The sequence below is a fragment of the Mastigoproctus giganteus genome, chromosome 7 (genome assembly GCF_048544385.1).
Source record: "Mastigoproctus giganteus isolate SK-2022 chromosome 7, ASM4854438v1, whole genome shotgun sequence".
In the NCBI taxonomy this organism is placed as follows: domain Eukaryota; kingdom Metazoa; phylum Arthropoda; class Arachnida; order Uropygi; family Thelyphonidae; genus Mastigoproctus; species Mastigoproctus giganteus.
Window position 1 is genome coordinate 215515349 of NC_143581.1, and position 25704 is coordinate 215541052.

At 37.8% G+C, this 25704-nt stretch overlaps 1 protein-coding gene across 3 annotated transcripts in view; it reads right to left on the reverse strand.

Moving 5' to 3' along the window:
- The window catches only part of LOC150083673 (serine/threonine-protein phosphatase 2B catalytic subunit 2-like), a 341700-nt gene that overhangs the window by 220806 nt on the left and 95190 nt on the right, over positions 1 to 25704 (reverse strand). For all 3 annotated transcript variants that reach the window (XM_090378116.1, XM_090378115.1, XM_090378114.1), the window contains exons 3-4: positions 13985 to 14109; positions 874 to 985 (exon numbers count right to left, since the gene is read on the reverse strand). In XM_090378116.1, coding sequence (XP_090234242.1) covers positions 874 to 985; positions 13985 to 14109 — 237 coding nt within the window. The remainder of the gene's footprint in view (positions 1 to 873; positions 986 to 13984; positions 14110 to 25704) is intronic.

Genomic DNA, 25704 nt, shown 5'->3' on the forward strand with positions numbered 1-25704 from the left:
GTTGTATAGGCTTTAATTGCCTATACATCAGAAACAACTAAATTTCATAAAATTTTCATTCAATGAGCCCTTTACTAGGTGTGAAGAGTGAGTCAACAGTATACCTATTATTTACGTAATACCTAAATGTGCAATACATACTTTTTCCTATTTCTTTTCTTTTCTTCCTTTTTTTGTTGTAGCAATTCACTTATATAAAGTTACTTGCTATTTTCCTCAAAAAGTTGGATACTGAATCTCTTGGACTTTCAATGACTCAAATTTCAGGTATTCAATTAAATTAGCCACTCCTACCTTTCTGAACAATCATTTATTTTGGAGTGATTCATAACTTTTATGTAGTAACTCAAATGAGTAAAGTCAGCCAAACACTTTTTGTTCACTAGTGTATAGGATGCTCTTGATAGACCAATTTTAAGTTGCCAACACTAACTTTCCCCTCCCCTTCCATTAGAACTTTACATGTGTTACGAACTGCTCTTCTGTAAAAATGAGTTTCAGTGTGATTAAGAGTCCTGAATTAATGCCGTTAGAAAACATTGAGTGATTCCTGGCAGTGGGAGGTAAACGTACCCTCATCCCCATTAAGGTCAACACAACCATCTACACTTGGATACTCGTTTTCAACTATGCATGAGCAAATCTGCATATTTCAGAAATGACATGCTTTACCCATAAATCTGCCCATGGTGCTGTGTCATAATAAAATGTACTTCCATACCAGATTTCATTGACTTGTACCAATTATTTTATAAACTATTACTTTTGTCATCTATATTTTAACTTTTGTCTGTTTGTATTGTCTAGCAGGATGTTTTAAAGTTATTTTAATTAAACTTAATTTAAATAAATATTGGGGGTTTATATACTTACATTCTGTCTTAAATGTAAAGTATTCAGTTAGGTGCCTACACTCATGGTTGCCTCGTAATAAAAACAATGTTGTTGGAAAGCAAATTTTCAGTGCCCACAGATAGAGAACACACTAAGAGATAGAAAAAAAATACAGATGTATAATTCTTAAAAAATGTAAAGTATTTTATATTTCAAATGTAAAGTATGCTTTTAAACTGATTAATACATTTGCTAATCTATTTTCAAAGATACTAAAGTAACAAAACTTTAGCTGTATAAGCAGTGCATATTCACATGCATGCACACACATCCAATGCTAGAAACTGGCACAACAAAACTGATCTGTGTTTGCCAAGCCTTCAAAATGTTTCCTTAATTCATTAGTTTGTTCCAAGTCTTTCATTGGTTCATCCTCGTATTTTAATAGTAGTTTTGTCTTTTTAATTGTTTCTTGCTCTTGGGTGTTTTATTTTCATTATACAATGAATATATTTATTTAATCTTTTGAAGCATTGCCTCATCAATAACATAAAACCACCTGCATTTTTTTTTTTTTTTTTTTTAATTTTACCAGATGTGTAGAGTGTGCATGCATGTGTGTGTTCCTTTAACTGTTTTTGACATTGAGTAGCAGCAAAGAGGCCATCTTATATGAATCAGTTATATAGTAGAGTATTCGTTATCCAAACACAGATTAAAGTGATGCGACAGATAAAAATCTTATCATATCTGATTAAAAAAATATACATGGATACACTGGTAGATAAGGTACAAGCAAAACATATGAAATGAATTAACCAGTGCAGAGTAGGACAATAGAATGAAGGGCAAAAAACTAGAGGCCAGCCATGGTCCAGTGGTTAACACGTGTGGTTACCACAAATAAAGATGCTATGAGTTCAAGCTTGTATGTTACCACAAAAGTACACGGCCCATTGTGAATAGTGGCACTGAAAATTGGACTGCCCTTAATAAATCAATACGTATGCAGTCGTAATGAATCTGCAAATGCACCTGATCTCAGCCTGTAGAGAATAAATGAAAATTTTAAAATTTTAAAACTAACCAAAAGCCTGTTCAGATATCAAGATAAGCACAGATGGTACTTTTTTTTTTTTTTTTTGAGAAATAAAAGGACTAAGTTTTAAAGGAGTGAAGTTAACTAAGTTTTCTTTGTCCCATTGGATAATTGCCTGGAGAAAATGGAAAATTTAAGGAATTGGTTGTGGGTATTTCAGAAGCAATTTGGGTATGGAAAGATTTCTCAAACTGGAAAGTGGAATGTAGTATGCTACCATCAGCAAAACTATGAATAAGATTTCCAGTCTGTGGAAGAACTTTGTTAATTGAGAAGATTAAAAAGATAGAGGGAGTAATTGTGCAGGCTGATATGAAGTTTTCTGAACAGTGCAGACGGTCTGCAGGAGTAGCTCATGGTGTCTCGTCAATGATATACAGGAATTTTTCTAGCAGGGATAAGGAGAAGGTGATTATCCCCTTGTATAAGGCAATGGTCAGGCCACACCTTGAGTACTGTATACAGGTCTGGAGGCCTTATTTTAAGGATGTAGAGCTGTTGGAATGAGTACAGAGAAGAGCAACAAGATTAGTGAATGGAACAAAGGGTTGCTCTCATGAAGAAAGGCTTAAACTTTGAAAATTACAATGTCTGGAGACTAGGCACCTGCGAGGTGATCTGATTGAGGGTGTATAAAGCCTTGAATGGCTGAGCATGCTCAATGCTGATGGGATTCTTCCTCTTGCTCCTTTAGCCAGCGGGTGGTTGATTGCTGGAAAAAACTTCCATCTGTCGTTGTAGAAGTTGATAGCTTAAATAGATTCAAGGCAGAACAAGACAAACATTTGGAGTGAGTGGATGGGTGAAATAAGGGTTTTTTATTATTATTTATTTATTATTTTTTTTTTTTAGCTGATGCTATATAAGCTTGCTTTCTTGCATCATGTGCCTTTGCTAATGCTAAGATGGAAAGAGTGGGAGAAAGAATTGAACCTTGGTAAATACCAGTATTAGTTGAGAAGTTAGAAGACAGAGTCACCTATCATCACTAGCAGTGAGTGGTCAGAGAGAAAAATGGGTACCAATTGCAAAAAACAGTTGGGCCAATAAGATGAGAGCCACTATTTAAAAGACTTTTATGGTAAATATGACGGTGTAAGAGTTGGCAATTGATGGATTTCTCAATTATTTTGGGAATAGATTTTTTTTTTTTTGTTAGTTGTTGGCGCATCAGCTTCTGTGGCCATAATGCACCTCCCAAAGTTTTTGCATTTTTATTCTGATCCAAACCTGAGGCGGGATTCGAACCCGTGACCTTTGGGTTGCCAGGCAGGCATTTACTCACCTGGCTAGCCCGGTCGGCTGGGAGTAGGTGAGTGCAATAGAAAGTTAACTGGAAGGGAGTAATTTGTTTCCCTTTTTTAGGAACTGGCTGGATATGAGAAAATTTCCAGGAGAAAGACACCAATGGAAATAGAAAGTATAAAAAGGAGACAAAGAACAGAAGCAAGCTCAGGAGCACAGGTTGTGATAAAACGTGGAGAAATGCCATCAGAACCTAGAGCTCTCTTGGCGTTTGTTCAGAAGAAGATTGTTCAGAATTCTTCTTCTAATCTTCTGCCAAAAAACCACAAGATTGCATGAAGTGTATTTGGTACGGTAGGGGATGATACATAAAGAATATTGATACAAAATAAGAGATTAGTAAGTCAACTTTATCATTATTTTTTATAGTTACAAAAATATCAAGGCCTGTTGAATTACTTCAAATACAAAAAAGCATCAACAGAAGAACTATGATACAAGCCAATAAAGGTTTCTTTGCAGAATAAGCAGGCACCCAGAAAGGCTCAGCTTGTCTATAGAATCTTATTCTAGTAGGGAGAAGGATGTCATTATTCCTCTTTATAAAATGATGGTGAGACCACATTTAGTATATTATATTTAGGTATGACAGCTTCACTTAAAGAAACATAAAACTTCAAGAGAAGAAAATAACAAACAAAATTCAGAGTCTGGAGACTAAACACCTTAGGTGTCTAAGAGCATTAGAGGAATGAGCAAAATGAATGAGAATGGTATATTTGTGCTGGAAAGGGAAACTTTTATTTGTTTGTTATTTGGTTTTTAGAAGCATTAGCAACTAAGGCCATATTGTTCCGGGATATGCGGTGGTCATTCCCTGACCTTTCCGCATTCTCCGTATTTGGTGGTGACGGGCTCGAACCCCGGTCTAATCAAGAAGAGTGTGCTACGCACTGCTGCTCCTTCCCACCTGGCTACGGAGGTGCCTCGGAAAGGGAAACTAGAACAAGAGCACAAATATAAAATTTGGGAAGCAAAAGATAACACTTCATGAAGTTTAGATACATACTGTTGATCACTGGAATAAGATGCCTTCCAAGGTAGTTAACATAGAATGTCCAGCAAAGTTTGATTTTAGCAAAACATTTGGCTCAGTACTGCATGAAAGGTTACTGTATAAGCTGGAACTTGTTGGAATCACAGGGAAAATCCTTAGATGGATCAATGGATGGCTGCAGGGGACAGAGGGCTGCAATTAATGGATACTCTTCATATTGGACTAATGTAAGCAGTGGAGTTCTTCAAAGATTGGTACTGAAACCATTTTTGTTTTTGGTTTTCTTAAATGACATCAATGAAGGGATAGAGAGTGTGATGTCAAAATCTGGAGATACAGTAAATCCTCGCTAATCCGGTTACAGTTAATCCAGATCAAAATATGAAAAATTCTGTTCAGAGCTGAGTGCTTTGAAAGACATGGGATTTAGGAAGGCAGATGAGTAACTCTCACTGCTCACTGATTGACTGCGCAGAAAGAGATGGAACATACATTACATTGAGTTGCGTGTTTTTCAGTATCGCTGTTGACTCTGAGTCTGATTAATGCTATTGCTTATATCGCTTCATTTGCATACTTCTTTATACGTATATACATAAGTTAACATATTTTATATAATTATGGTTCTAAAGAATTAAAGATGAAATAAAAAGTAAACATTTTACTTTAATTATCAATAACAAGCTCAAAGTGACAGAACAAATTGAAAATGGTGTTCCTGGAAATAAAAAAAATTGCTGAAGAATTTGGTATTGGCCAACAAGCTGTAGCCAGATATTAAAAAACAAAAAGAATCTATAAAGGCATTTCCTTTAAAATTCGATCTGGGGAGTGATAAAAGCAGTCTATCAAATAGATGGACATTTTACATTAAAAAAAAAACCAAAAGAAGTGTTTCTGGAAGAAGCTGAATTTCAGTGGTATTCACAGCAGTGATGAAATGGCATTGGCGTGTGACACCAGCTCCATCTTATAAATGTGTAAAAAGACAAAACATTTATCCTTCTGATGATGGATAAATGTATTCTCTTTTTATAGTTTTTAAATAAAGACTCTACAGTGATTTTTTTACATTTATTTTCATCAGCTCTGCCTATATCATTAAATTTCCAATTATTTGTGTTCTAGGTTTTTTTTTTTTTTTTGTCTTTAAGGGCTATCTTTTGCTTCACTAATCCAGATTATCTCTAATCCCCTAATTACTCCAGAATAGTGAGGGTTTACTGTAATGACAAAGACTGGTAGAGTAGTTAATGATTGGTGCCAAGCAGAGCTTCTTCAGGACAACTTAGATAGACTTTAAGGGAAGGTCGGAAAAGTTACAGCTATGTTTTAATGCAGCAAAATACAAGGTCTTACACTTGAGGAATAGAACTAAAAACATTAGAGGAAGAAAGGAATTTGAGATATAAGACAGTCATATTCTCTGAGCACTGTAAACAGGCAGCAAGGAAAGCCCATGGTGTCCTGCTGATGATTTACTGAACATTTCTTTGTAGAGATAGGGAGGATTCGTACTTAGAATACTGTATTCATGTATGGAGACCACCCAAAAAGACCAAGCTTCTTGGAAGGACCCAAAGAAGGGCAACATGTCTAACAGGATTGGCAAAGGGACATCCATATAAACAAAGACTTTAAATATGTGGGTTAGAGAGCTTAGTATATAGAAATCTTAGAGGTGAAAGTACATTGAATGAAGGTAAACTCTTCACCATTATAAATGATTCCAGAAGTATGGAGCCATAAATTCAAATTATGGGGAAGAAGTTTAGACTGTATTGCAGAGGTTTTCTTTTAACCAGTAAGCTGGTAATTACTAGAATAAGTTGCCTCCATGGATAGGTAGGGGCTTAGCGGAGAACAGGCATTCTGTGTGTTATCAGACACTCAGTCTAAAACACTGATGGATCCAATATCTTTCTATTTCAGAAGATTTAGGAGAAGTCAAGTTGGTTTGCCTCCCAAAAAAAAAATCCACTCATGCACACCTTCTCGATGGTAAGCCCTGTTATGTCACTTAGGTGGCAACAAATGTGTACAGTGGTTCTCTTCAAGATGAATGGTCAATGGAAATGAGGAAAAGACCAAACCCTCCAGCACATGACAGCACGACGAAACAAATGGCCCTCAGTCCCCAGCGGCTTTCACTCCCCTTCTTACGGCAGCGAGAGGATCAGCTTGAAAGCAGAGGGAGCTAAGAATCTCTGGGTATGACCAGGCTGCTATGCACGGAAACTGAACTGACCTGTTACAATGTAAGATCACTCTTTGGTGAAGATAGGATATTATAGCTGGAAAAGGAATTAGAAAATGTGAATTGGAATATCATCGGTGTGGCTGAAACAAGAAGAAGAAATGAATCACTTATAAGTTTATCAAATGGAAATCTGCTGTACATCAATGAAAACAGTGAAAGGAGCGAAGTGGAGTTGGCTTTCTGGTCCATAAAGATATAAAAAACATTTTGGGAATTCAAAAATACATTACCAAGGGTGTCAAAGACTACTGCTCAGAATTTCTAAGAGGTACAAGCTAAAGGTTATAATAATTTATGAATCAACATCGAGTCATGATGATGAAGAGGTTGAAGAAATGTACACCAAAATTGAGTCTTCTAGATGAGCAGAAAACCCACTACACTATCATTATGGGGGACTTCAATGCTAAGGTTGGAAAGAGACAAAACAGCGCAGAAAGGGGAACTATAGGAAATTTTGGATATTGGAAAGGGAAATGAAAGACGTGAAAGACTTGTGGAATTTGCAGAATCTCGAGGAATGTCAGTAATGAACACTTTTTTCAAGAAAAGGGTGAACAGAAAGTGGACATGGAAGAGCCCAAATGGATTAACAACTATTGAAATCGACTTCATCCTCACTAACAGAAGATATATCGTGAATGATGTTACCATCCTGAACAAGGTAAACATTGGAAGTAATCACAGAATGGTAAGATGCACATTTGATATAGATGTAAGAAAAGAAAGGAAAAAAGTGACTTGAGTAAATAATACGAAGGTCTTTGAGATAACAGAAGAGGAGATAAAGTAGTATTAAGCAGTAGTAATCCTCAGAAACAGAAGATATATTGTGAATGATGTTACCATCCCGAACAAGGTAAATGTTGGAAGTGATCACAGAATGGTAAGATGATACTATTGATATATCCCAATTTGTCTTGATATAGATGTAAGAAAAGAAAGGAAAAAACGGACTTGAAGGTCTTTGAGATAACAGAAGAGGAGAAAAAGCAGTATGTACTGGAACTTAAGAACAAGTTTGAGCTTCTGCAGACTGCTCAGGATCAAGATATCGACGAGGAATATTACAACTTTCTGAAAGTGATAAAGCCCAAGAAACCTATAGGTAAAAAGAAATCCAAAGAAGAAAAAATTAGTCAAGAAACACTTGTCACGATGAACTAAAGATGACAAATGAAGAACAAGATAAACATAGACAAGGATAAAATTGAGTATACTGAGTTATGCAAAGCCATTAGAAAGAGACTCAGAGAGGACATAAGAAGATTTAATACAAAAAAAGTAGAACAAGCATTAAGGGAAAACAAAGGACTTAAATCAGCAGCTATGAGCAGTAATACAGAAAGACAAATGATACTGAAACTGAAGAATAGTAATGGTGTACTTATAAATAGCACAGAAAGAATAATTCAAACAGCAGAAGACTATTATTAGAGAATTATACATATAATATGGTGTACTTATAAATAGCACAGAAAGAATAATTCAAACAGCAGAAGACTATTATTAGAGAATTATACAAGGAGCGAGGGAATGATGCCAGCAGTGGGGAAGATGGATCACAAATAATAACACATATGACATACCCGATATTCTTCCTGATAAGGTAGAACATGCATTGAATAAAACGAGGAATCAGAAAGGCCCCAGGGGAAGATGAAGTTATTGTAGAGTTGGGAGGAAGAGACATGACACAGAAACTTGCAAGACTTCACAAAATGCATTAAAAGAGGCGTGACGCTCAAGAAGTGGAATAATACAATCATAGTTTTGCTGTATAAGAAAGGAGATAAATCACAAAATTGGAAATTATAGACCAATTACTTGTTATCCCATATCTACAAGTTGTTCACAAGGGTCATTACTAACAGATTAGAAAAAATATTTGAAGATAATCAACCGAAAGAGCAAGCTGGCTTTAGGACAGCATTCTCAACTATGGATCACCTTCATGTAATACCAGAGCAAATGGAGAAAGCAAATGAATAAAAAAACACCATTATGCCTGGCATTTGTGGATTATGAAAAGGCATTTGACTCCATTTAGCATAAGGCAATGTTTTGGGCACTGGAAAGACAAGGCACAGATACCCCATATATTATGATTTTGAAGAAAATATGAGAATGCAACCTCCTTTATTAGATTAGACAAAGACAGTAGCAAATTTAAAATTGAAAAAGGAGTTCGACAAGGAGACACAATATCTCCAAAGTTGTTTACTGCTGCCCTTGAGGAATTACTGCTGCCCTTGAGGAGTCAATCTTCCATGATTAATGACTCCACTTTTCTGATTGTGCTGTCATCAATGGCTGCATGGGGACTACCTGGAATAGGCTCAGATTCTACCGATGTCCGACCACACCTAAACTGTCTATGCCAGTGCTTCACAATGCCATAGGATGGGGTTTGTTTGTTTGTTTGTTATTTGGTTTTTAGGAGCATTAGCAACTAAGGCCATATTGCTCCGGGAATATGCGGTGGTCATTCCCTGACCTTTCCGCATCCTCCGTATTTGGTGGTGACGGGCTCGAACCCTGGTCTAATCAAGAAGCGTGTGCTACGCACTGCTGCTCCTTCCCACCTGGCTACGGAGGCGCCATAGGATGGGGCTTCATCCTTATATACAACAGTCATCTCCTCATGGAGATGAGGAGATGACTGTTTCCCCTTCAAGAACAGATACCGGATTACAGCTCTGGCTTCAACTTTGTCCATGATGCTACTTCGTCACACATTCAGCTCTGTAAGAGAAAAACAAATTAAGACACAGGGCTGAAATTTTACACCTTTAGTACAGAGATATATAAGATGCTACACACAAAATATGACTCTGCAATATGTGGAAGAAGGTGAGGGCAATTCTTTATTGAACCACCCCCGTGGTTCAATAAAGAATTTAAGAAAACCTGGAAAACAACAACGGAGTTGGTCAGATGAAATTCACGAGTTGTGGATGATAAATGGATGGCACAAAACAGAAAGAACTGGAAAGTTGCTGGAGAGGCCTTCATCCTGCAGTGGACTGAAAATGGCTGATGATGATGATGGGTAGGTGAGGCTGACAGCTTAGGCAAAAGTAAAATTTTTTAGGAAATTAAAAGGTGAGCTGGATGAATACCTGTGTGAGGAGGGAGTCAAACAGGTAGTTAGTTTTATTTCTTTTCTTTTATTAGCTGGTGCAACGAAAGCTTAAGGCTTCCTCACACCATATTGCTAATACTAAAGTTCAAAACAAAGTGAGATTACTTTTTTTATGATAAGCAAATTGTGATAGACTTTTATTTTTTGGCTGATGCATCATAAGTTAGCTTCTTGAGTCATTTGCTTGGTCTTGCTTTTTGTGACCTGTCACTGTTTGTATATGAAGTAATGCAATAGACCTTGACATTTTCATAACAGCAAAAATAAAAATCAACAATGAACAATTTGTAAAACATTATACAAGAAGAAAAAACACTTTTACCACATATAAAATGGAATATTTTTTTAAATTCAGAATTGGGCATCTAACAACTGATTCTCTTGAAGAAAACAGTACTTACAGAAAACAAGTCAATCTCCAGTTGGGTGGCAAGTAACTGATATTTTTATAGAATAATTAAAAGAGTTAATTTTAAAAACATTTTAGAAAAACTAGGTAAGTATAATCTTTAAAAACTAGCTAAGTATTATCAATGATACTGATGAAAGCATACTAGACTTAATATCCAAGTTTGCAGATGATACAAAAGTTGATAGGGTGGTTAATGAAATAAGGATTGTATGCTAGTGCAATGAGATCTAGAAAAATTGGTCAGATGGGATAAGAAATGGCAATTGAAGTTTAATGTTGACAAATGCAGGGTACTGCATATGGGTAGCAGTAACCGCGGAGTAACGTACCAACTGTGCGGTACTACATTCAGGGTAGTGGAAAATGAGAAAGACCTGGGGGTAATTGTGCAGGTGGATATGAAGTTCTCTGAGCAATGCAGACAGGCTACCAGGACAACTCATGGGTTTTGTCAATCATTGGCTAAAGGCTTGATATACAGGAATTTTTCTAGCTGGGATAAAGAGGTGATTATCCCATTGTGTAAGCCAATGGTCAAGAAACATCTTGAGTATTGCATACAGATCTGGAGGCCTCATTTTAGGAAGGATGTGGAGCTTCTGGAATGAGTACAGATAAGGCAACGAGATTGGCGAGTGGAGCGGAACAAAGGGGTGATCTTACAAGAAAGGCTTTAGTTCTGCAAGTTGTAGTGTCTGAAGACTAGGCATCTGGGTGATCTGATTGAGGTGTTTGAATCGATTGAACAAGCTTAATGCTGATGGGATTCTTCCTCTTGCTTAGACCATACACATGAGGGGGCACAAATTCAAACTGAGGAAGGATGGTTGCAGAATAGATGGGTGAAAGTTTGCTTTTAGTCAACGAGTGGCTGATTGTTGGAACAAACTTCCATCTGTTGTTGAGGAAGTTGATAGTTTAAATAAACTGAAGGATAAACTAGACCAATGGTGGGCAAATGCAGCTCTTAGAGCCGCATGCGGCTCTTCGTTGAGTTAAGTGCCGCTCCCATTGAAAATTTAAATCCGTTTTTTTTTTTTATTATTTCAGAACTTTTTTCACTGAATCTTGTTAAATTAACTAAGTAACTAATATTTTGTTACACGAATTTTATGTTGTGTTTATTTATTTTTTTTTTTATGTCTAGATATTTTGCTATTTTTATTTTGATTATAAATAAATCCACGCGCATTTACACTGCTGGTGCCATCAGCAGTGTAAATTTAAAGTAATTTAAACTTGTTTACGGAGTGTCATTTTTCAGCGCTGTAAATTAATTTAATTATTTTTTTTCAATTTCAGACTTTGGAATTAAATTTATTTAAATTTTTTGATAATATGACCTCAGAAAATATCAAAAAACGAAAATACTAACAAAAAAAATAGAATCTTTCAAGAAGAATGGGTAGAAAATTTTGCTTTTATTGACAATAATGGAAAGTCATTGTGTCTTATTTGTAAAGTTACAATTGCAAACTATAAAGTAAGCAATTTACGTCGACATTACGAAGTACGTCATCTGCACTTTTCAACTCAATATCCACTCAATTAAAAATTGCGAACAGAGAAACTTTAAGTCCTTGCAATCTGGTCTTCATAAGCAACAAGGACTCTTGTCTTCTTTTAGTCGCAAAGATGACAGAGCAAACAAAGCTAGTTTTTTGATAGCTTGGAATATTGTTCGTGCCAAATGTCCATATGGAGAAGGAGAATTTATTAAAAGAAACTTGGAAGTGGTTAAAATTTTGGATCCAGATAATACAAAACTGCATAAATTGATCGCACAGGTTCCTATGTCACGCCGTACAACTGAGCGTCGTATTGGTGCAATTAGTAAAAATGTTGAAAACAGTTTGATGTGTGATTTGAAAAATTGTACACCATTTAGTTTAGCTCTCGACGAGTCTACAGACAGACATTCAGGATGTTCGACAATTGGCTGTTTTTGTCTGCTATGTATCTGCAGATGTAAATGTGAAGGAAGAAATGTTAGACCTAGTAGCTCTTATCGAAACAACTCGTGGTATCGATGTTAGAAATGTGCTTGATGAAGTAATGAACAGGTTTGAATTGCCTCGTGATAAACTTGTAAGTGTTGCAACTGACGGAGTGCCTGCAATGATAAGGAAAAACCAAGGTCTCATTGGTCTTTTAAACAACGATCCTAAAATTCCACGTTTCTTACCTCTTCATTGCATAATTCACCACGAGCATCTCATAGCGAAGTACGTCAAATATGAAAATGTGTGGAAGATTGTTTTGCAGATTGTGAATTTAATTAGAACAAACGCCAAAACACATCGTCAATTTAAGAACTTTTTAGAAGAGTTGCGAGTGAATGACGAAACAGATGAATTGCCCAGTGATTTATCCCTATGGTGTGTTGTAAGATGGCTGTCAACTTACAATATTTTGAGCCGTTTTGTGGAACTCCTAAATCCTATCATAACATTTACAAAAGAAAAAGGAAAAAAATACCCAGAATTAGAAAATGAAACTTGGCTTTCTGACTTAATGTTCCTTACAGACATTATAGTACATTTGCAAACACTTAATTTGGCTTTACAAGGAAAGGAAAAAATTATTATTGATTTGTCACAAACTGTATTTAGTTTTGAAGCTAAATTTCAGCTTTTTGTGTACAATCTGAAGAACAAAATATTTAATCATTTTTCCACGATAAAAGCAAATATAATTAATATCAAAGAAGAAAAGTTAGACGAATACAAAGAAAAATTGGAAGAATTGCAAGCAGATTTCAAACATAGGTTTGAAGATTTGAAAAGTTTAAAATCTACATTTGCATATTTTGTGAACCCATTTATTTGTGATATTACTGAAGATGGATTTCCAATTTCTTAAATAATACTTGTTGAAAAAGCGGCTGGGGAATTGGAGTTATTAGAGATGAAAGAGGACCAGGCATTACAAATGCAGCACAAATCTACTTCTATAATTGAATTTTGACAACTCGTGCCAGAATCAAAATATCCACATTTAAAGAAAGCTGCTTGCCATCTAATTTCAATTTTTTGTACAACATATTGCTGTGAATCTTTGTACTCCACAATGAAGTTCGTGAAATCGAAATATCGTTCACAGTTGACCAATCATCATCTCACAGAATTGCTGCGAACAGTTTTAACAAATTTTACGGCAAATTTCAAAGATTTGACCAAAGGTCTTCGTTAAATGTTATACTTTTTATTAATGCATTTTTATTATTAAAATTTTGAAATAATTATTTTGTATTTTCTTTCTCTTAATTATATTTTCTTATATATGTATAAATTTTACATAGCACTTAAGACTTGTGTAGAATATGTAATCATATTAATTAAATTTGAATTTGTGTATTTATTACTATGTAACTATGGTGTGGCTCTTTATAATATATGAAAAACCGGAATGCGGCTCTCATTGACCTCATGCGTGCCCACTCCTGAACTAGACAAACTATTGGAGGGTATGAATAGGTGAAACTGGAGGTGTATTTTTTTTTTTTTTTTTTTGTCTGATGCTGTATAATCTTGCTTTCTTCTATCATTTGCCACTGCTAATACTAATGCTATTGCTATATAATGCTAATGCTATAAGTGCACAAAACAGAATCACAAAAAACAGATGCCACCACTGTTGAATTAATAAAATGAAACAGGATCCATAAAATTACATTCACAGTATGTTGTTGTTTGTGCTAAATATGAGTGGCACCTAATAGCATCTTTGAATGAGCCAATAGGATTAAATTTAGGTCTATTTGAAACATAACACATACAGGAATTAGAAAAACAAATGGCTGAAATCTGAAAGTAAAATGAATTTGCCATTAAATTCCATTGAAGTAAACCTTTCATTTAATTTTATGGTTTTTCTGAAATTTTTGAAACCAAAAAACATTTCACATCTAATCTAAGAAAATAAACGCCTACCTCTATGCTAAAATATCCTCTGTCTACATAATCTCCAAGAAATAAATATTTTGTGGATGCAGGAGGGCCTCCTACTTCAAACAGTTTCATTAAATCATAAAACTGGCCATGTATATCTCCACATACTGCAATATAGCAAATATGAACCTTTATTATATTTAAATAATAGTAAAATACAATAATAATCAAAAACACAGTTTTTAACCATAAAACAGTTCAACACATGTTATAATTAAATAGTTCAGTAATTCTTACAAAAATTCATATTTTTAAATTAATATATATTGTGATGCCAAGTTTTCGGTAATCTTTTTTTTTAAACATGGAATATCAGTATTTTGATATTATGAAAATTCATTTCCAGAAATTAAATCTACACAGACATATTTGCAACTGAATTGTACAGAGCATTCAAACAGTCCTGTTACCTCCCCCACCTCCAAATTAAATGTGATAAATGCATATGAAGAGAAGAAAAAAGTCACTAACAATAGTTACTAACCTATATTCTGTATATCCAGTCATTTTCATATCAAAAAATTATGAAACCCTATGTGAAGTGAGTAAGAATCAACAGAGCACTGCTGGAGTGAGAGTACCAAATGAATCTCAAATAGCTTCTTTCAGTTCCTCAGTTGTGTGGCAATACCTGAGGGAAACTTTGTTTAATGAACAGTCACATTACAGATTTTTACTCCAGAATGGCCAGAGAACAGGGATAGGTGAAATTTACAAACAATGGACAATCCACTTATCTCAGAACACTTTGTTGGAATATTCCGACACACACATGCACACAAATAAAAAAAAATGAAAAGAGGACCCCCCCCACCACCACCACTGAAACTACACCTAACCAAGTAGTTCTAAATGTTCCACTTTGGTATCTTGACATTTGGTTGATAAAACTCCATAAAAAATTACAGCCCGAACAAGTCCATGATAGACACTATGCCACATGATAACGTGGTAAATTGTGTTGGCCATGCAATTCATGTATAAAATCCTACTTTTCACCAAAGTTGGTTGTTTTTACCCACCATGTATGATTCTCTATCATAGAATCAGACCTTATCAGTTAACCACTTAACACACATTTTTCCAATAAAATGTCCAAAGTTGGACCATCATATATTTATATGATGATCAAAACCTAATTTACTACACACATTGGGGCCCCTTGAGTCTGATCCTGACCAAAATTATTCTTTTTTGGTGAGGTGAGGTAAGGGATAAATCTGTTAGGTACATTTTCTCTGGTGTTCTCTTTCTAACTTCATCTTGAAACAAGATAGCCGCCAATGGAATCATAGATGAATCTGTGGAACTCTATTTACAGCCTGATAAAAATAAAATTTACAGATATTTTAATGGATTACTGCTTGGATTACTATTGGGGACATCAAACATACCAGTCACTATGCATTTTCTGAAAGTAAATGCATGTATTGCTATTATTGAACTATTAGTCACACAGTGGAAGGAGGACAGAGGTTTTTTTCTGTGCCGGCAAAAAAAAAAAAAAAAAAAATATATATATATATATATATATAAATAAAACAACAATAATAGTGAAGGAATAAAAATAAAGATAAAAAATAACAAAAGAAAATACAGTTGAACCTCTCTTTAACAGAACTTCCATATAGCAAATTTTTTTTGATTTCCCCCTTACATTGAAAATAGTTTCAGTATAACAAAGAAAATTTCCATATAACAAACTGACTTTGAGAGACCTGGGTACGCATTGTTTGCTCCTCTGATATTTAGGCAATATAGCTGATGCTGTAGAAAGCATGAATTAAAACCTAAACCATTCCACAATTTAGTGGTGCCCACAAAACCTATACAGCCGCCTTTCTTGTATCGAGAAGTTGCTTGTTGTTTGTTTGTTATTTGGTTTTTAGGAGCATTAGCAACTAAGGCCATATTGCTCCGGGATATGCGGTGGTCATTCCTTGACCTTTCCGCATACTCCGTATTTGGTGGTGACGGGCTCGAACCCCGGTCTAATCAAGAAGCATGTGCTACGCACTGCTGCTCCTTCCCACCTGGCTACGGAGGCGCCCTCGAGAAGTTGCAGTGGTCAACTGATATTTATGTGTCGACAGCAGCCACTGACAAAGATTAAGGCATATTCCTGACACAGACATTGGCTCTGAACTGGTCAACCTGTTTTCTACTGCAAGCACCCTATTAGAGGATTAGGAGACTGATTTTCCTTTATCCCGGAAATTCATCTGTTGTTTCACAGAAATGAGTCATTCACACTTTCACTAAATTTCACCTGTCTCTGTTTACATGGTAGTAGGTATAGGTGGTGCCTAAATCACCCTTGTTTTAGTTACTGTGCAAACAACCTTACAATTTCTAAGTGAAAATCCTCAAGTACAGGGGAAAAAATGGAAGTGCTTAATAGTGTAGAACGGGGCATTAAAAAAAAAAAAAGAAATCGTTTTAAAATTTGGTATCCCTACCAGTAGTGTGTCAAACCAAAACATGTCGATATCAGGGCCATTAATAAAAGAAAAGGCTATAAGGTATGCATCTTTTTTGGGGCATAAAACATTCCAAGCCAGTTCTGGTTGGCTGGACACATTTAAAAAGCACCATGGCTTACTCGAAAAAGTTATTTCTAGTGAAAGTGGAGATGTAATCAAAGAAGACTATACCCATTGGAAACAAACAATTTTGAAAAAAATTATGGAGGACTACAAGCCCAAAGACATATTCAACTTTGATGAAACAGATCTATTTTTTAAATGTCTGCTGAACAAGACACTGACTTTTAAAGGTGATAAATGTTTAGGAGTTAAAAATAGTAAGGAGAGAATTACAGCCTTGGTTGGTGCAAATATGGCTGGTAATGAAAAACTGATGCTTTTGGTAATGGGCAAAAGTAAACAATCCCGACGTTTCGAAGGAGTAAGGTCGTTAGAGTAGAACTACAATTACAACAAAAAATCTTGGATGATAAGTGAAATTTCTGAACAGTGGATTTTAAATTTCGATAGAAAAATGACAAAAGAAAACAGAAAAATCCTGTTGATTGATGATAACTGCTCTGCTCACCATCACTGAGTAATTTCAAAACTTATGAGTGTGAAGCTTGTTTTCTTCCCTCCGAATACCTCGGTCTAAACTGCAGCCAACAGACAAAGGCATTATCAAGAATTTGAAAATGTACTACCAAAGGCACATACTGAAAAAAATCATACTGAGAATAGAAACCAACCAACTTATAGATTTGTGGATGTGCATATCAGAGTTGGCAAAAGTGTGGAGTCAAGATGTGATGGAGACAATGATTAAGAACCGTTTCGCAAAAGCAGGCTAAAATGCCAGTTAACAGCGATGAACTACACTGGTGTGCAAAACTTAAGGACAATTCAGGTTTTCACCTGTAGCTTCTCTTTTCCCATATCCAGGGTGGCGTGGATATGGGAAAAGCATACCAAAGGAACCTCGCGAGGTACAGAAATGATGAAGGAAACAACAACGGAAACAAAACAATACAGAGGAACTTTATTCAAAAATGGCAACACAGCACTGGCTGCCATGATACAGATGTATCACTGCCAAAGATGGAACAAAGGGAAAGAGGTGGTCCTCAGTAGGAGATATGGCCACCCCTAATGGCTTTGCCACTGCCTGTCCATATTTAGAACAATGTTACTGATAAGTTCTTGCGGTAATATTGTCCATTCCTCTGCCAGCGCCATCTTCAACTGGTGAACATTTTCTGGTGGGTGTGGACATGCCACTAGGCATCTCCCCAGAGCATCACATATGTGTTCAATGGGATTTAGATCGGTTGAACGGGCAGGCCAATCCATACGAACAATGTCCTCACTTTCCAAAAGCATATCAACAGCTGCAGTACGATGGGGTGTGGTGTTATCATCCATAAACACAAACTCGGGGCCAATGGCACCTCGGAACAGATGCACATGGGGAAGGATTACCTCAGTACAGTACCGCCTTCCAGTGTCTGGAGTTGTGTACGTCAATCCAAGATAACGCCTCCCCAGACAAGAACACCTTGACCACCATATCGATCCCTTTCAGTGATGTTTGCAGGGTGACCGTGTGCCAACCTCTCACCAGATTAGCTAACGTCCAGAATTGCTGCTGAGAATGAATCTACTCTCATTAGTAAAGAGTACCTTACTGTCCAGTAAGGTACTCTTGCGCTGCTGTCCAGTCCTTGTGTTCAATGCACTGCTGTAAATGGGGTCTCCCATGGGCAGATGTTAAAGGGACACAGCATACTGGCCGTCGGACAAACAGTTCACCTTTGTGGAGTCGCCTGGCCACAGTAAACCACGATATCCTGCGTCCTGTGCAGCTGGTTTGCAATGGATCCCACTGTCTAGTGTTGGTCCCTCTTGGCCTGTAGGAGTATATAGCAGTCATCATTGGGCATTGTTTTCGTGGATGACCTCCAAACAGCTGTACCTGTCATTCTAAAGGCCGACCACGCACGTGAGACGATGCTATGGGTGATACTGAACTCTGCAGCCACACTCTTCGCACTTCAACCTTTCTCGAGCTTCCCAATTATTCAACCATGGGTAGTTATCCAGATGTTGTCTACTGGCCATTTCGTTGTCTGTAGCACTGTACGAAACCAATCGAATATCTGTAACAATCGTGCTCACCATTCGGTAATTTGCATATAACTGCTGAACTGCTGCTTTTATCTGTTTGTTTGTTGTTTGGTTTTTAGGAGCATTAGCAACTAAGGCCATATTGCTCCATCTGTTTATGTGAGCCCTCTCATCACGATTCATATTTTTGCATGTGCACCAGCTTTCTACTGAATGGCCACAGTTATGCAAATCGCCACAGGCTGTTTCGTTTGATTTTGTGGTTGTATCCTTCAGAAATAGTGTTGGTCCTTAAATTTTGCATACCAGTGTACTACAAGATACTGAGCAATCTTGGGAAGAACAAGCCAGAGGTTTGATCAGTGAGAAATTGTTCTTGATGAATTTTTTAGGAGTTGATAATGATGTCAGAGTAGCTGAATATCCGAGCGACTAACATTTTGGAAAGTATTCGAAGAACTAGTGACAATATCGATGATTAGTTGGATGAAAATGAGGGCAACAAAGGCAATAAGGAAAATATTAAACCTGCCAAACATGAAATGTTGGCAGCATGTGAAACTTTGCACCAAGGCTTTCAGTGTGAAGAAAATATATTTGGGTGTTTAATGAAAGGAGAACATTTTTTATGAATGACATACAATAAAATAGATTGTACAACAAAAAATAACCAAATATTAAAAAAATAATTCTTAAAAGTGTATTTATATATTGTGTGCATCATGTAAGTAGCAATTTCTTAATATGTATGTATTAATAAATTAACTGTTGTAGAATGTTAGAAAATTTATTCACTCCCACTTATTTCTGATTTATGTCTCATCTTTTACTATATTTCTGAATGTTGAATTACAGTATTTTTCATTGTTGGAAAGGTCATATTCCTTTACAATGAAATTTCTGTTTAATGAATTTTTTCAAGCGAACAATTGACTGTATTGACTTTCAAGCGACTGTATATAAAAAAGTAGATAAGAAAATTTACACTATTTATGTGGTTCCTGACCACCAAATATGGAAGATGCGGAAAGTTCAGGGAATGACCACTGCATATCCCAGGTGCAATATGGCCTTAGTTGCTAATGCTCCTAAAAACCAAATAACAACAATGTGATTCCCGCCTCACAACAAGGAGGTAAAAGGCTACCCCTTGAGATTTAAAGTTGTCCAGGTTGATGGTGACACACCCTGGGCCACGATCGTCGTTCACAATCCCGAACTGACTGTCACCAAAATCACTGATCTGTGTACTAGCTGGGCTGTGTGCGCCCATGTAATTTCACCACTGGGGCAATTCTACTTAGTTTCGATACACTGTCGACCGGGGGAAGATATTCTTCCTGCCACCCGATATCCACAGACCATCCAGCTACAAATGCCAAATGCAAAACTCATTATAGGGGCTGATGTTAACTGCACGTCCCCAGCCTGGCACAGCCGAACTCAAAATCACAGAGGAAATAGAAATGGCCAACGTCTTGAGGACTACTTGTCTAACAGCAACCTGGTCATTCTAAACAAACCTAACTGCCTGCCAACTTTCTCCAGTACCCTGTGGGAAGCTACAATAGATATCACCTTAGCCTCAAGCTCCATTGCTCAGCACCTTGCTTCCTGGACAGTCCGTGAGGACTGGACCACCTCTGACCACAGGGTGCTAACCTTCCAACTACACTGTTCACTAGTCACTCAACCAACCAACCGAACTCAACAAAGAAGATATGCCCTGAATAAGGCTGACTGGAACCTTTTTAAGGAGGAATTGACCAGTGCAGCCAGCCACTTCAATCCTAGCGGCCTCAGCCCAGACCAGCATCAATGCGCAATTACACAGCTTGTCAGTAATGCTGCAAACAAGGCTATCAAAAAGAAGAGATTCACACCTGGTGCTGTCCCCTGGTGGTCACCTGAACTCCAGACTCTTAGACGCGAAGTCATTTACCGACGAAAACGCTATCAACATGCAAGAAGAACATGGCCTCCAGAAGAAACAGAGGCTTTACTGCAGCAATATCGAGTGACCAGGAACCAGTATACCACAACAAGAAAACAGCACAAAAGGCACTCATGGGAAGCCCTGGTAAGCACTGAAGGGAACGCCGATCCCTGGGGGATTGTGTACAAAGTGACCACTAACAAGCTCCCCAGAGGCGAGGTCGTATCAACCACAAAATTACCGAACGGACTGTACACCAGATCGTGGCAAGATACTATCAATAATATTCTAGACGCTACATTCCAGCAGCCTGCTGACCCACACACACACCGGAACAGCTACAGCTCTGCACGGAAAATGAAACATATCACACAACTGCAATTGAAGAACCATTCACCACAACCGAGCTCAACTTAGCTGCATCTAGAATCAGAAACAAGAAGGCTCCGGGCAGAGACATGCTCGATCCAGAAATCGTCCAGAAGGCCATTGAACTTATTCCCACTACAATACAATTCTTCCCCACACAATGGAGGACTGCAATCCTTAGACTTATATTGAAGAATGCAACCAAACCACATGATCTGTCACAATCTTACCGGCCCATTGCACTGCTGCCAGTCTTCAGCAAACTTCTCGAACGGATGATCTCCCATAGAATAGAAGCCCACTACAATGATGCTGGTCTCTCCTCACCTAAGCAGTACGGTTTCCGGAAAGGACGCTCCACGATTGATGCACTGGAAACAATCATTGAAGCTGCTACCAACTGCAACTCCAAATACTTTCTACTAATCTCCTTTGACTTTGCTGGTGTCTTCGATTCCCTCTGGTGGCCCAGCGTCCTGGGCAGGCTCCGAAGAGCACATGTCCCAGAAAACTTATATAGATGCATCAAGACCTATCTACAGGATCGGCGAGTTGTCGTGTCTGCTCCCCACTGCAGTGTCTCCAGACCAGTCTTCAGGAGATGCCCTCAGGGATCTGTCCTGGGGCCTCTCCTCTGGAATCTGGTGCTGGATGATTTCCTGAACACCAAACTCAACAATGTACAAACCCAGGCCTATGCAGATGACCTGGTCATGCTCTTTTCTGCCAATAACAGAACCCAACTAGAAGCAACTGACAACCAGGCCATCTCCACCCTTCAAGCTTGGGCAGAGCATAACAACCTAAAGATCTCCCCAGAGAAAACCAATTTGATCCTACTAAAAGGCACCCTTGATTTGAGAAGACCACCCCAAATCAAGGTCAATGGTGTTACAGTAAAACTAAAAACAGAGCTTAAATATCTAGGTTTGATCTTAGACAAAAACCTTTCCTTCACTCCTCATCTAGACCAACTCAGGATTAAGATCAGGAAGTATGCTGCCCAAGTCTCAAGAGTTGCCCGGAAGGACTGGGGCTTAAAGAAGAGAACGCTGTCACTCTTCTATAAGGCAGTTTTCATCCCGATTATCACCTATGCTTCTGGAGTCTGGTACAAGAAGGCCAATACCGTAGTAAACAGATCGCGCCTAGGAACTATCCAGCGCTCTCTTCTCCTTCTGTCCTCGCGTGCCTGTCGCACTGTCAGCACCCATGCACTCCAGGTCCTCACTGGATCTCTTCCACTGGACCTGGAGATTGTTCGTCATGGGTTGCTCTACCAAATAGCCAAAGGAGGAGCAGTTACTTGTGCAGGTTTCACCACTGACCCAGCAAATAATAGAAACGCTGAAAAGAAGAGACTTAATGAACATCTAACAGACACCTGGCAAGAAAGATGGCAGACATCAACTATAGGCGCTGTCACCAAAAGATTCCTCCCTGATGTCAGGGCCTCCTACCCCCTCACACCTGTCTGGTTTTCACCAGGACTCTATGCTACCTACCTCCTCACTGGACATGGCTCCTTCCAGAAAAAACTACATGACTTCAGAATTTCAGACTCACTCCGCTGCCACTGTGGAGAGGATCAGACGTGGGAGCACCTTGCCCACAGCTGTGAAATCTACGAGGACTTCAGGAGGATCCTAATAACAAACCTACACTTCAACTACCAAAATCAAGAACACCTCACCCTACAGAATGAAGAAACTTATCGAGAGACTTATTTACCAGGCAGAAAGCGCTACCACCACCTTAGTATCCGAATCAATAGGTCATAACAACCATGACTGCCAATTGTTGCTACGCATCATTGAGCCATGGATGCTAAAGCCTTGGACCAACTTGCACAAGACTTGACCAGCAGTGCAATAAAAGACAAGGTCCGCACATACCTTGACAAATTCCTCATCATTGATTTCTGGACAAACTTCTCTCGACCAGATGTGACACATCTCATCAAGAAGAGGCCTAGCATCGATCCCTGGACTTGACCATCAATCTTGGACTCCCGGTTTTGACCACCCCCACTGTTCGTTCTGATGGCCTACTGGACCAGCCTTCAGTCTGGATGTGACACAGACTCACCAAATGGAGTCCCAATGACGGACCTGAACTAGACCTTACTGAACATGACCCATCCACCATAGCAGCATTCACACTGCTGGATTTCCAGCAAGTTGTCGGCTCCAACTGACTGGCCGTGCTAGCTGTACCTACCCTGAACTTGCGGAGTATATCTCTCTCTCATTTTTTTTTTTTTTTTTTTTTTTCGGCTTCTTTCTTCTGTTTCCTGCCATCTGTTCTTTTACTCCCCCCCCCCCTATTTTTCTCTTACAGAATGATTTTTTTTTTTTTTTTTTTTTGTGGGGTGGTGGTTTTCGTCCACCCGCCACCCCACTCCTCTCTCTGGTGAGGCACTGGGCATGCCACACTGTCATCAGGGGCCATCTTCCCTATTGGCCCCTTTCTTCTGTTTCCTACCCTCCAGTCTTCTGCCTTCCTCCTTTTTTTTACTTTTCTCTTGCACAACGTTTTTTTTTTTTAATTTAGTTTATATTTATATATATATATGTGTGCGCGTGTGTGTGTATATACATATATTTATATATACACACACACACACACGCATTCCCCACAGGTCTAAATCTAAAAACATCAAAATTACTGCCCGACCTATTTGGCCCTAGAACAAGTTATCAGCAAACAACCCTACGCTGTTAAAATTACAACCGTTGCTCAAGAAACAGCGATCATCTCATTCTCAAATCTGGTCCTAGCCACTGAAATCCCAGGAAAGTAGGTGGCAGGACCCGCCAGAGTACTCTAGCTACAGTGGTACACCCGGTCAGCCTCCCCGTGGCATGGTGTGGTAACGTCGGGTCCCACTAGGGGCTCGGCGGCTAATAGACCGGAGGAACAAAGGGCACAACACAATATACAGCACATGACCCCCACACACTTCAAATCTCTGGCCCCGACACAATGTACACCCGCGGAGATGGGAGAAATCCCAGGAGCCGTTAGACACTAACATACCTTATACCTTATCCAGTTCACCTTTGAATTTCTCCAAGTTGTCAGCTAAACTACCTGCACAAGTAACCTGTTCCAGTAATCAACAATATGAAGGCTAAAAAAATTCTGAAAACCAGTATAAACCTGTAATTTGAATTTACCTCCTAGTTCTAGAATCATTTATAATAGTGAAAATTTCACCTTAATTCATTTTACTATCCCCTCTGAGAGCCTTATAGACTTAGATTAAATCCCCTCTGAGGTGCCTAGTTGCCAAGCTCTGTATCCCACATAACTGAAATCTCATCTTATACAGTTGCCCTTTTTCCGATCTCACCATGTGGGATGCCTGTCTTTGGACCCTTTCAAGAAGCTCAATGTCTTCTTTTTAGGTGTGGTCTCCAGATCTGGACACAATATTCCAAGTGCATTCTTACAATTGCCTTACAGTGGGATTATGACCTCATATCTTTACAGGCTATTGTTCTATGATTTATTGAACTAGCCTCTAGAGATAGGAATGATGAAAAAGTCATCCAGTGAACAGAAAGCCAAATTATGAATATGGAGGGGGCAAAAAAGCTAATGTAGTTGAGCATTTATTTTCATTTAAAACAAAACTGAAACACTGAAATACACAGTGCTTATATGAGATGAATATGATGGATGAATATAGATACCAGGAATATGGTGTCAGATACATCAAAGATACACTAGTCATATGGAGATATGGGAGAAGAATTATAAAAATTTTTTCAAATGGTTTAACCAACAATATCCCAGATCATCTCTAAAATGAAGGTAGAATCTAACAATAAACTGGCTTTTCTCAATTACATATTAACCAGAGAGGGATGATGGAATCATCAGATCTGTACACAGCAAACACATGAAAACTGCGGTTATCCTCAACTTTAAATCTTCCCATGAACACTCCATCGAAACTGAGGCCATTGAATCATATAAACTTATTCCTTAAATTCTCTGGGTAAATGTGTGCAACAATAACTAATATAAAGTAAAATAAGACGATATCAACCATTCCAAAAATTGAAAACAATTTCAAATAAAACTAAATGCAGTTATTCTGCTATATTTCATGCTGTTTCAGTGCATTGTAATATACATTTTTATATTTTGCTCCCTTTGTTTTTCTATTAATATTTTTAAGAAAAAGTAAGCAAATACACACAATTCTGTTTTTAAGAGTATTATAATTGAAGATTTATTTTGATTAAAAAATAAAATATATAACTTATATATATTAACGGAATAGGAGAATGGAATGGTCTTCAGAAGAAGACCATTCCATTCTCCTATTCCGTTAATATATATAAGTTATATATTTTATTTTTTAATCAAAATAAATCTTCAATTATAATACTCTTAAAAACAGAATAGTAAAGCAACTGAAATTAGCATTAGTAGAGGCATATGATGCAAGAAAGTAAGCTTATACAGCATCAGCCAAAAAAAAAAAAAAAAAACCCCTTCCCATTACACCCATCCATTTGCTCCAAATGGATATCTAGTTCTGCCTTGAATTTATTTAAGCTGTCAACTTCTACAACAGATGGAAGTTTGTTCCAGCAATCAACCACCCACTAGCTAAATGCAAATTTCCGCACATCTATTCTACAACTGTCTTTCCTCAATTTGAATTTATGTCCCCCTCAGGCAATTAATCTGGGAAAGAGGAAGAATCCCATCAGCACTGAGCTTGCTCAAACCATTCAAGGCCTTAAACACCTCAATCAGATCACCTCGCAGGTGCCTAGTCTCCAGAC